Genomic DNA, 13,526 nt, shown 5'->3' on the forward strand with positions numbered 1-13,526 from the left:
CATGTTTACATTCGAAGGTACGTTTCTATGTCATATAGACATGGCAGTGGATCCTTCAACCACTCAACATTTGCTCTGTTCAAAGAAGTATCTGTTTTAGTAAAGAGGATTTCAAGTTGGCTTAATCATGGAAATGACATAATCAAGTAGCAATGATGAGATGACTACTTAAGATACTGCATTAAGGCAAGAAGTTACACCTTTCTTCCACTGTTATTTTAACATATTTACTTAAGAACCCAGAGGTTTATTGCCGCACTCACATAAGCCCGCCATCGGTCCCTATCCTCAGCAAGATTAATCCTCTTCCTAGCATCATATCCCACCTACGTCAAATTAATTTTAATATTATCCTTCCATTTATGTTTCGGCCTCCCCAGAAGTCTTCTTTTCTCAGATCTTCCAACTAACATTCTATATGCATTTCTGGATTCGCCCATACATATTACACACCCTACCCAACTCAAACGTCTGGATTTAATGTTCCTAATTATTGTGTTACGTGAAGAACACAATGTGTGCAGTTCTGTGTTGTGTAACTTTTTCCATTCTCTTGTAACTTCATCCCTCTTAGTCTCAAATATTTTCCTAAGCACCTTATTCTCGAACACTCTTTAATCTCCGTTCCTCTCTCTGTTCTTTTAAACATACGATAAAAACATAGTGTTTTATAGTGTATACTTCACATGTTTTATATTTATATGTTATATTATTGTTCTCACATTTTACATTGTCCTACACGGGCCTTCATAGTGAATTTTAACAGAATCTTAACAAGTAACTAGAGACACTGAATTCGGTTAATTCACAACACGATCAACTCCAGCTAGACTAGGGAATCATGATAGGTTCTATGCAACACAATATGAGGCTAGGTTTTCATCACATATGTTGACATAACATCCTAACATCTGAAGATGACACAATAAAAGTATCGAAAACGTTAATGTAAACTAAAAACATTAAGATAAGCAAAGGTGGAAAATAAAATTGCTATAGTTAAATAATATAAGCTTATCGGTATCACCAAAAATGAAACTAATACGATAAAAAAACAAATGATACGACAAATCGAGGCATGAAAGACTTGAGAAGTTAACTATGTTCACACAGAATTTTAACATACAAGTAGTTGCAGTATATTCAATACCACTGGAGTATATAACTACTGCTTACAGGAGAGGTTTGGGGCTCAGCAACCTCATCTTTCTCCACGTCCTGCTCCATCTTCACGTCTTCCAATTCTTCCTTCTGTGTCTCTTGTTCCACCTCCATCTTTACATCCTCTTCCTTCACTTTGTCTTTAATACCTTCGTCATCTTTTGCCTTCTCTGTACTTTCTGCTGGCCGTGTCTTCTTCTGTTGAGTTGGAGATTGAGATGTCTGGCACAGATGATCCACAATAGCAGCAGCCTGTAGCAACACATGCTCATTAATTTTAATAGCAATTTTTTAATTTAATTTTCTAATATCTATGTAAGCGAAAATTCACGAGAAGTGTCTGCTCTGTGAAATTGGAAATGTCTTTCTCAAAATTCTAACTGAACATAGTACTATTATTATTCATTCATAATTACCAACTAATTTCATCATTCTGCATTTATTATAATTGAAGACTCTGAATCAACTGTTACAGAACTGCACTTGTGTATGAATTTCGATGAATGTGTATCTTTATAGTGGTAAGCCAGAGACATAACAACTACTTTATCATTGACGTGTTTTATGACAAAATTAATCTTTCAGAATGAGAGTATTTGTTAGGATCTTAGTATGTTTTTTTGGAAGGGGGGACAATGTTAGGTCACTTTGTAGCATTACTTTTTTATTAAAAAAAAAAGGAAAGATTTTTTATTATTATTTTTAGAAATTTTCTCTTAGTGACAGTGGCTATGACAACCACAGACTAAATCTGAGTAACACTTTATTGGCAAGTGAAAAGAAACTTTTGAAGATCTGAATCACTGTTGGTTGATAACAGAGAATCATTTTTATTTCAAAATCTTCCCAAGGTATTCACTGAAATTCAGAATAATTATTTATAAGACATCTGCAACTTGGAGTTGGAGCATGTTATATACGAAAGGAATTACATAACAGTAATTTTGTAATTAAATTGTCTAATATATGTCTGGGGGGAATGTCAGTGCTGTGAAAGTAAAAAGTGTATTTCTAAAATCTAACAGAACCTAACACCAAATACTGAAATAACATTCTCAAGAGTAGCATATATTTGTCGAAACGTAAACTATGGTTGACTATTACAAACACTAAGCAAATAGTGCATCAACATTTTTCATTTGTATTTATTTACTTATTGGATGAGGAATACTTTACGGTTCATATAACTTTTTCCATACTTGATCTGTTGGAGAAGTATTAATTCCAACACTTCTGTATAAAGGGAAATTAAAAAGTTATTTTCACTTGTTACAGGAAACTTCGTCCATACAGACGGACTTGTTTATGGAACAGATACCAACATTAATTTGTTACTCACAAGTCATTATTAGGCATCAGACTTCTGGGGGGGAGGGGGGAAGGGGTGGAGAAGAAAATGTAATTTTATTCTCTGCATATATTTTTATGAGATCTGTACATTATTGTGATTTTGCACCATTAAACCATTTCTCTCAATTTACATCACTTTTTCCCTAGTCCTTGAAAAGTGTAAAAGAAGAGTTCTGCTGTATTTATTGTTACGTAAAAAATGTGAACTTCCAGCACTCCTAGCAGTTCACATTTTTGGGAGGCCCTTAATAGAATTAAGTGCACTTTCCCAAGTCCTGTTACCAACGAAGTAATTTTTGCCAAAGATGAAGAGTATTCAGGGATTAAGAAACCAGACCCGAAAATTACAGTGCATGATAAGTCACTGACCCTTTTTTAAAATCTAATGTAATTTAATAGCCTCAAAGAAAAATATTCATTTTGGATGCATTATAATTAGACTAACAAATCACTCATGTGAGGTAAGTGAATTTCTCGAACTCTTGCCTTCACACAAACTCACCTTATCCTCTGATATGCTGGGAGAGCGGTGCATGAGTGCAAACTGCATGTAACATGTGGAGCTGCAGAAATACAGGTCATCTCCATTTTCCACCAAGTCCTCCTTGGCAAGGAATGGAAGTTCTGATGCCTTTTTTTTTATCAGGTTGCTCAATATCACCACGTCACAATGTTTGCAGAACTTTGCAGCCCCATTCAGGATACTCTGGATGTCAATTGGAGCTGGAATTTATAATTCAAAACTGTTTGATGAGGATGAAGAATCTACATCAGTTAAATAAATGTAATACTGAGTTGGTAAAAAGACACTTATGAGTAGAATCTGGATTTATTTATAGGCACTAGAAGTTAATATTGTTACTCGTCATGTGCCCATATCCTTTAGTTGTCATTCAGTATTTCCCTTTGATACTGTTAACGGTCTTTAATCCTCTTAACTACCACTTACAAATTCATTCATTCACAGCTTTCTGCGCAAGAGCAGGTCTTTCACTGCAAATCCAGCATTCTCCAATCTTTCCTATTTTCTGTCTTCCTCTTAGTCTTAGCATACAGTTTACAAGATCCATTATCCAGTCCTTGTGACTAAGCTTAAAAATCTCGGATACCACACACATTCAATTACAGTTGGGAACATTCTTAACTTTTAGTGCCGAGAGTTCTGTATTCTACTTATGAGTCACTGTCATTGATACTGTATTTTGTAGGTGATGAAGACAAAATTTATAGAAGAAAGCAGAAAAGGAAAGAGGAAACAAAACGAGAGAAAAATAATGAAAAGGGAAAAATAGTACAAAAGTGAAAAGGGATGAAGAAAGAAAAGATATATATACACCTTAAATTCTTAACATATTTTTTTATTATTTTTTTTTTAGTTTGTTATTTAACGACGCTGTATCAACTACTAGGTTATTTAGCGTCGATGAGATTGATGATAGCGAGATGGTATTTGGCGAGATGAGACCGAGGATTCGCCACAGATCATCTGGCATTCACCTTACGATTGGGGAAAACCTCGTAAAAAACCCAACCAGGTAATCAGCCCAAGCAGGGATCGAACCCGCACCCGAGCGCAACTTCAGACCAACCGCCAGGCAAGCGCCTTAACCGACCAAGCCACGCCGGTGGCCTTAACTTATTTTAAGCTTATATTTTGGTTACTTTATTTTCACAAAACAAATAAAATAAAACTGCAAGTGAAAGAAATTGATAACTTGAACATTTCCTTTTTTCTTCTCAACACAGGAAGCCTAAAATACATATTGTAATGTAGTACAAATCAGTTTGGAGATTGCTTCATTATTTAAAAAAAGATGTTGGTATGTTATCTGTTTACAATGTAAAAAAGTATCCAACTTTATTTACTATTTGTAATATGAGGGCGAGAGTGTGTACTGTGTGACTTTGGACTTTCCTGCGTGTAACAAGATTTTAAGCCTCCAGCCTTCAGGTCATTCACAGAAAGTCCATGTGTACCGTTTACGACCAAATACACTGATCGAGAAAATGTGCAATCTATTGATGGAAAATCACCGAATTGCGATTAGAGGTATTGAAAATGAAGTGACTTTGACTGATGATCTGCCATGCAGCATGTCACAGAAAAATTCTTTCCACACTCCTGACAAATGACCAGCAAGAAAATTATCTGCAGGCTGCCAGAGACACACACGAATGTGCCAACAAAAATCTGAACTTCATGAAAACATAAATATTAGAGATGAGACATGTGTCTATCGAGGTAACCTGGAAACAAAAGCCTTGTTATTGAAGTGGAAGACACATGCCTCAGGCCCAAAAAAAAAGTGCAACAAGTATGGAGCAAGATTAGTCTTGCTGATAGTGCTTTTTAACCATAAGAGTTTGGTTAATCTCGAGTACATTCAAGAATGTCAAACAATCAACAAAGAGTCGCCAGAAAGTGTTTGGAGCAATGTTCAAGTCATGCTGAGTGTATTTTTCTGGTCAGGGACGTTTGGTTCAACACAGGTACATCCTTGATTGTCAAACAATCAACGAAGAGTATTACCAGAAAGATCTATGTCATCTACAAGATGCTATTCATGGCGAACAACCAGAACTGCAATTCTATTATGAGAATATATTCTCTCATTCAACATATTTTCAGATCTTTATGGCCAAACATTGAAACCCACAGGTCTAGCAAACTCCCTACTCTCCAACTTCTTGCAACTTCTGGCTGCTCTACAAACTAAAGATGCTACTGAAAATACATGCATTTAAAAAATGTTAAATCATCTAGGGCAGCATGGATCAAAACATGTTCCCCCATCCTAACAAAAAGCATCTTGTATTCTTTCAGTTTCTCTAAATGTCCTAAGATTATTATGCATCTAGGATGACTCGGAAAATTCTCTGCATACCTCCTTTGGATTTGTCAGGCAGAACTAATGAATACATGAGAAACAGACATGTCGATTGTACAGTAAACTGATAAACATCCATTCCAATCACACGACCACACAAAAGAAATTCTCACTTGTATTAACTGCCAGACTCAGTAGAAAACTTAAACTTTCTTCCACAGTCCCATTGTCTTGTGTACGTCCTGTTATCTTATTATTTCAGGCCCTGGTCTTAGCCAGTGTAGTACACAGTGTGCTACACGTAAGAAGAACTCATAATACAACTGCAGAAGAAAGTGCTGTTTAGTAATAAGATGCACTGTATTACCAATTATCAGTTCAAATGAATAACAAGGATAGAGTAAGACATTTTTTCTAGCTCACATACATAATGAAATACATGTGTAAACATCTTCATTGTGTGTTATTTAAGAGCTACAAAATATATTTTGTATCAAGAGAAAATGGACAGAGCTGGAGTAAAAATGACTGTAAACAGGATATGACCAGTATTACATTTATGCTTCTTGTAGTAGAGAGAACTCTAGGTAAGTATTAAATATAATGAAATCGACATGAAAGATCTTACTTTGCTACTGTTCTTATTTCTAAAAAAAAATTAAGCATGACATAATGACAGTATCCTACCCCCTTCCTTGCCATCTTTTCCTTTGGTGCGATACAGCCCCAACTTCTGACTGGGAGGTGTGCTAGTCCTTTCCACTATCTGGTATCCCGAAGGTGCAGGAATGCTCAGTATGTTTGCCAGATTGCGCAGAACTCCAAGGATGTCTTCTGCAGCAGCTGATGTCAGGGTCAGAGTCACTGTCACATTGCCAGCATCACGGAGAGGAGCAGGTGGAGACACGCCAAACCGAGTCTTGAGCTGGATGTGGTCTCGTGACACTCCCACGTTCTCCTTATCCTGCAGAAAGTTACAGCATTGTTTTGTTTTATTTAGATTACAATTATATTTTTCAGTTATCTATACACATATGCTAGAAATTAAATTAAGTTATATCTGTGACCAAAGGTTTGAAAAAAAAATCTGGGCTATAATTTAAGGATTCACGGGATGACAACCACTGCCATTTAAATTCAAAATCTGTCCAAAACACAACTGCAATTTTTATTGTAAAATCTTACTTCACTCACCATTTCACTGGATTCTTTTGTGAGCTGCATGCCTGGACGGAGGCGAATGGGTATTGGAGAGATTATTGGTATAATGGGAGATGCACGCCTCATCCATTTCATCTCTTCCTCCTTCTCAGAGTCTTCTTCCTCTATCAGCTTCAGACCTAATAACAATCCACACAAATTTTAAACATATTTCAAATTAATGGTGTATGCTGTATGTTCAGCATAACCTTTTTTTTTTTTCGAAGAAAAATACAGTTGAACCCAACTTTTACATTCCCGCAATTAACATTTTCTCATCATTTACAACATTTTTTTCTCAGTCCCTTCAATTTTCCTATTATTATAATATATTTTTTTCTGTATTTATGCTGTCGTAATTTAAAACTTTCTGAAATTTACGTTCAAACAGAGAAGAAATACATGCGACTATCATGTGAAATTTTCTGGGGGTGGGGGGACCTTACATATCAAAACTGTTCCATTGGTTGAAAACACAATGGGCATCGAATTCACAAACGTAAGCATGAAGTTTACTTTTCAATAGTTTACTTAATCAGACATTCTAGCTAACTGATTTTATACCTTCTGTCACCCGACAATAACTGATTGCTCCTCACTCAAATTTATTTCTCCTACAATAATAAACATGTGTAACACAAAATTGTAACAGTAAGATTTGAAAATATGAAAGCAAACAATTGGAAATGCTACGTAACAACTACTGGCGGCTGGGTAGCTCAGTTGGTAGAGCAGCTGGCTACGGACTGAAAGGTCCGGGGTTCGATCCCAGGTGGTGACAGGATTTTTTCTCGTTGCCAAACTTTCAGAACAGCCCCAAGGTTCACTCAGTCTTCTATAAAATTGAGTACCGGGTCTTTCTCGGGGGTAAAAGACGGTCAGAGCATGGTGCCGACCACACCACCTCATTCTAGTGCCGAGGTCATGGAAAGCATGGAGCTCTACCTCCATGCCCCCCAAGTGCCTTCATGGCATGTTACGGGGATACCTTTACCTTTTACCTTTTTTTACGTAACAACTACTATTAGAATGAGCTTAATATTTAAAATTATAAAGCTGATCGTTGGTATCATGAAGACATGGCAATATTATATTTGTAACTGAGGATTATCGATCATTATTCATATTATATCAATAGTATTAAAGCACGATTATTAGCACATTAAGCACCGAAATAAATTACTTTTATTTACTATTGTTAGTAAAGTGAGTCATTATTTCACATATTTAAATTCCATACACATTACATTACAATTAATTAGAAAATTGCAAATAAACAAGAAATACTGCTTTAAAATGAAAAAAAAGGGGGAGTATTTATTATTGAATTAGTAAGAACACCTAAAATAGGCAAAATAAAAATTGGCCCTATCACTTTGATTTACCCGAAATCACATTCCTATTTATGAAAATAATGATTTACTTCCACCTAATTAAAAAGGCATTTTGCCAAACATTCGGGCTCTAATGTCAACTAATGGTGATTCTTCTTCCTACAGTTTGCCCCTTCTCAACACTACATAATATCTCCAGTCTGTACTGTGTTTGATGTCCAGTCCAATTCTGGAGGATAATTCGTGGTAGAGATCCAACAGATTCCCCTTTTCTTCTGTTTCCTGATGACGGAATCAAAGTTCTGATTTTCTCGATGTTTCTACAACTATGACATCGTACAGTCCCAAAAATTTCCCACTATGTATTTTCGTAATTTCTCAAAATGTACGCAAGATGAGAGACCTAGAAAATTCAGCATACATACCTGGGAACCTGACAGGAAATTCAGGAATTACGCACTCTGGTGAAGATGAGCTAATAACTGTGTCAGGAGTATCATTATCTCGATCACGGTTTCCAAGTGTCTGTCCATCTGGTTTCTTATCGTCTATTAACAAAAATAATGTGTAGTTAACAGTAGCACTGATATATAATATATTGTACACTTTATGCGAAATGTTATGAAACAGCGACACATTTATAGACAAAAAATCACTCCCTGAGGTATTAACGAAAAATTATGAATAGTAACAGACAGACAAAACAGCAAAAAGAAACTAGACAGTATTATTAATACAGATCATAAAGGTTCCTTCTGAAAATAAAAACAAGATAAATTTCAATATCATCCCATATAAACAAAACTCTAAGTGTAACTGAAGTGTTGAGAAGTAGGTAATGCATGAAGAACATTTTCATGCGTAACTATTTAAAAATGCTGTGGTTCCCAAAGTGTGGGTCGCGACCATCTAGGGAGGTCGCATGAAGAGCTGAGAGGAGTGGCAAGATGATTTACAAAATAAAAAAAAACGCCTTATTAACTTATATTTATGTTGTATTTAGAAACATAAACAAAGCTGAATATAATTTTTTTTTTCAGTAGTTATAAAGTAAAAAAATAATTAATGTGATAAATGTGCTTGTTTTTGAGGCAGCAGTTTCTCAAATCTGAATTTTATATTCAGTACACACAATTGATTTCATTTTCAATTTCAAAGAGATTTCTTGTTTTTGTTTGATGGTAATCATAGACTAGAAACTTATTTTGCATAAATAAGAGTTTGTAAATGCTATAAAAAATTAAAGATCTTCTTTTGCAAGCTAGAGGTATTCTTGCATTCTTTTGATCCAAAATTGGTCTATGCTCTGTGAAAAAAGTATAGTTTCAACATTCCAGCAGTAGGTACATATTTCAACAAGTGTTTTCTTAATATTTTTTTGGAATTTCAATCAGTTTAACGCAACAGCCTAGAAACAGATTCAGTATCCATCTACAACTGTCATAATTGTTTTGAGTTTCTTCCAGAAAATGCTCAAAAAGTTGTTTAAAACTGTGTAAACTTAACTGCATGTTCACAAAAACAAACTCAGTATTTGTAATATCATATGCTACATAGATACATTTTCCATGAGTTCTTTAACACACTGGAATGGATCAAATTTCTTTTTATCAAGTACTGTCGACCAGAAATGAAGTTTTCTTATAAATCCGTTTATCTCTGGCTGTTAATATGTTAACAATTTGACCTTCAAGGTGTTAAGTGTTCGAAAGATATATCAGCAAGGAAGGCCAGTTTAAGAAGCCGAAAAGAATTGGAAAATAGTTTTGCATATTCGGATTTTTTGTCTTGCAAGTACCGGTACATTACAAGTTGGATGGTAATCACTAGTTTTGAGAAAAATTATCGTTGTTTTCGATTTCATAGGGATCTGCATTTTTCGAATAGAGTTCAGCTCGACCAAGTTAAGTCTGCGAGCCGAGAGGGGAAGTTGGAGGCAGTTCTGTAGTGAAAGGAGGCGGTAACAAGAGGAGACCAGTACAGTCTCACATGACAGCAAAGTTTTCCTACTGCGCTTCAGTTCATAGAGCGGTAACAATTTAAGACGCTTTGAAATAGACTGTACTTCTACTTCTGCTTGACAGTGAGGTTTGGCGTTCTGATTGGCAAACGTGGGCGTAGGAGAGAAAGTTGCATGAGGGGGAGGCTGGGAGACAGAGTAACTGTTGCCTTTATCTGAAGACAAGGACAAAAAATGCGTGAGCTCCGTAGTGTATTTTAAACGATGTGCACACGTTGAAATCTGAGCGTCAAGTGACCTATGTGGCAACTGTGTTTTGCCTCTACATTCCATCCCGATATCCCCACTCGCAGACTTGACTTGGACAAGCTGTAAGTCTCAGTCTAGTATATATAGTCACGAAGCTTGAGTTGTGAGGGTACTAGGAACAATAGACTTTGCCGGTACTATTTTGCATTGTCTGTAATGAGGCCATAGTAGTGATCCTAGTGGTTAGCAACTATCTATGGATGCATATTTACTATGTACTGAGCTTCGTGACTATATACTAGACTGTGGTCAAGTACTGGTACAGTAGCAGTATTTAAATATGAGAACCACTATGCTAACATAATGAAGAATTAATCAGACAAACATATTTAAATTATACCTGAAAATGAACAATGCAGTTTTAGAAAAGATAGTTTTCAGAGAAGTTATGTTATACTGCAATATATAAATGATAAAAAAAGAAAATTCGATATCCCTGTATAAATTTTCACTGACTACAAAAAGATACACGACAATTTAACAAAGAAATTCTTTATAAAATTACAACAAAATTTAATTTCAACAATAAGGGGTGTAAGGGATAGTGATGCGTCTCCTATAGCCTCTCCTATTCAAATCCCAACCTCTACCTGCTCGTGGTACACCCTGCTTTAACGAATGAGGATATGGGGACCGAGTGACAGTGGTACAACTGTATCATCTCAATGGAGGAAATGCTATTAAATTTTCTAATAAATCACTGGCCTCTCACGGCGTGGAGGGTCGTCACCCAGGTGGCGGATTGGCGAAAATCGGTGGATTTATTTATTTAATCCTCCCGGCTAGATCCGAGGGACCCGATGACCAAAGACAGAAGCGGTCCTTCATTCATATTGGGGGTTTTTTATGGGCGATGTAACTGCCAAACTATAAAACTGGTGTCCGGTAAAAACAGTTATGATCCTGCTAAAATAAGTATTGGAGAGCACGAATGCTAATGGATTCATTGCTAGATGCAAGGCATGAAACAACAATAACAATAATAAAAAGTCAATACATCAAATATTCAAAAGAAAAAAAAAGTTCTGCATTTATAAAAACTTTTTTACATCAACATAGGCACACAGCAAGGTATTAAAGAAATGAAAATCAGTAACACCAAAGGAAACCAAATTAACTTTCACTCTATAAAATAGTACCAGAGATGGCAGTATTAACAAGTCCATTGTAATATTCTATCATTTGAAGTAACTCTTGTTTTATTACACCATGTTAAAATGACTATTACACTCTTACTACGTCATACTACTTTTGACCAATAGAACGGTACGAAAGGACGTATTTCAACCAATCATGGCTGCTTATCGCACAATTTTATCGCGTCCCTAGCATTTGTTTAATTTTATCGCGTCCCTAGCATTTGTTTAATTTTATCGCATCCCTAGCATTTGTTTCTTTGTTTGCCAACATTTGAAACTGCACTGGTCTGGACGTCAAAAAAAATATATATAGGCCTATATAAAATTACAAACCACTCCAGTCGATGCACAGCAGTTTCAAATATGACTCGCACTGGCATTCAAGAACAAGAATTAATAAAAATCACTGATCATACCTATGCATCTTCTGAAATCCGATTTACAAATAAACGAAGAGCACCATTCGGAAATCCTGAATAAGTTGAATACACCGTGTAGGCCTAAATCAACGAGTTCCACTTCTATTACGCACACGTCCAATATAACATCAATTGAACCACCAACCACATTCAAATTTGAAAATTGTACATTCAATAATTATTCCTTTTAAAATTATTCATTCGGAAATCCTGAATAAGTTGAATACACCATGGAGGCCTAAATCAACGAGTTCCACTTCTATTACGCACACGTCCAATATAAAATCAATTGAACCACCAACCACATTCAAATTTGAAAATTGTACATTCAATAATTATTCCTTTTAAAATTATTCATTCGGAAATCCTGAATAAGTTGAATACACCATGGAGGCCTAAATCAATGAGTTCCACTTCTATTATGCACACGTCCAATATAACATCAATTGAACCACCAACCACATTCAAATTTGAAAATTGTACATTCAATAATCATTCCTTTTAAAATTATTCATGTTTATTTTTTATGTCATCGTCGTTAATTAAAACTTTTCTAACACTTGTGTATATTAATTAGGTTATGTTATAGCTTCTGCTATATGATATTATGGATAGTCACGTATCAGAGATTGTTTAATATTAAGATTTATTGAAAATCATCTGTCAAGTGACGTTGATTACTGGGATTCAGATAATTGAAGTGGAATGAAACTGTCTTAATAAAAATGAAACTGAATCAACAAAGCCTTCTTGACTAGTAACATTGCCATCGTGTATAGATCTCGACGAGAAGGCATTGTTCACTACTGCCATCTAGCATGCATCTAGCGTAATATTTGTAATGTTGAGATGGTATAAAAAACATTTGAAGACAGTTGTATTTTCGTAAGTCAATTAATATTTTATTGTATTGGAGTACTGCGTTACTTCTAATCTTTATATACTTTCTTCTAATTGTGTAATAGTCAATTAAATCCCACTCGAGTTTTGATTTTCTCTAGATAAATCAAAACGTCTAGTGAGATTACTGTTGATAAACGCATCCTGTTCTCCAACAACAAATTGAAAATCATCTTAAGTATATATCCTCAAAGTATCAGATTGAAGAAACAGAACTTTCTGTTCACCAACAAACAAGGCTTATCACTCACCATCATTTTCGAGCTTTAGTGCTGCAAACTCCTGATCATAAAATCCCCTTTGTGTTGACACGGGTGGCTGGGGTGGAAGTGGAGACAGATCTCCAAAGGGCTGGGTGTTGTAGTGGTCTGACACGTGTGCTAACTGAGCAGCACCAAATGAGCCCTTAAGGTCGCCTTGCCTAGTGCTGTAGTCTCTTGTTGTACCAATTTTAGTTAAATCACCAGACCCGAAGATGGAACACACAGCATAATTCCTCGACAATGCAGGCTCTAAGACACTCATGGGCGGAAGTTGCCGCAATTGTGCCATGAGATTCTCTATGTACGTATCATAATCTTCATCAACTTTTGAACCCTGTCAAGATGAAAACAATAATTAGTATTTTATTTTATACCTTAACATTCGTACGCAGGTCAACGAAACTAACTCATGGGTCATTCTACAGTAATTCACGTTACATTCAGGCACATTTATGAACTTATTAGATATACTAAAACAAAAAATAAAGAAAGTTTTTAAACTTATTTATTGTATTTAGGAACATTCTTCATGTCAGTAACCAGTAATCAGTTGTGATTTATTAATGAAATAGTGTTGTAACTCATGTTACATTTCATCATTTCATCACAAATAATTAATTATATTCCCGATTACTGGTTACTGCCATGAAGAATGTTCCGAAA

At 35.5% G+C, this 13,526-nt stretch overlaps 1 protein-coding gene across 12 annotated transcripts in view; it reads right to left on the reverse strand.

Annotated features, from left to right (window-relative positions):
• The window catches only part of LOC138703582 (histone-lysine N-methyltransferase 2C-like), a 235,804-nt gene that overhangs the window by 41,769 nt on the left and 180,509 nt on the right, over positions 1-13,526 (reverse strand). For all 12 annotated transcript variants that reach the window (XM_069831570.1, XM_069831573.1, XM_069831575.1 and 9 more), the window contains 6 exons: positions 12,852-13,197; positions 8,299-8,421; positions 6,534-6,679; positions 6,027-6,303; positions 3,014-3,234; positions 1,177-1,413 (listed from right to left, as the gene is read on the reverse strand). In XM_069831570.1, coding sequence (XP_069687671.1) covers positions 1,177-1,413; positions 3,014-3,234; positions 6,027-6,303; positions 6,534-6,679; positions 8,299-8,421; positions 12,852-13,197 — 1,350 coding nt within the window. The remainder of the gene's footprint in view (positions 1-1,176; positions 1,414-3,013; positions 3,235-6,026; positions 6,304-6,533; positions 6,680-8,298; positions 8,422-12,851; positions 13,198-13,526) is intronic.

This window comes from Periplaneta americana, chromosome 7, assembly GCF_040183065.1.
Source record: "Periplaneta americana isolate PAMFEO1 chromosome 7, P.americana_PAMFEO1_priV1, whole genome shotgun sequence".
Lineage (NCBI taxonomy): Eukaryota > Metazoa > Arthropoda > Insecta > Blattodea > Blattidae > Periplaneta > Periplaneta americana.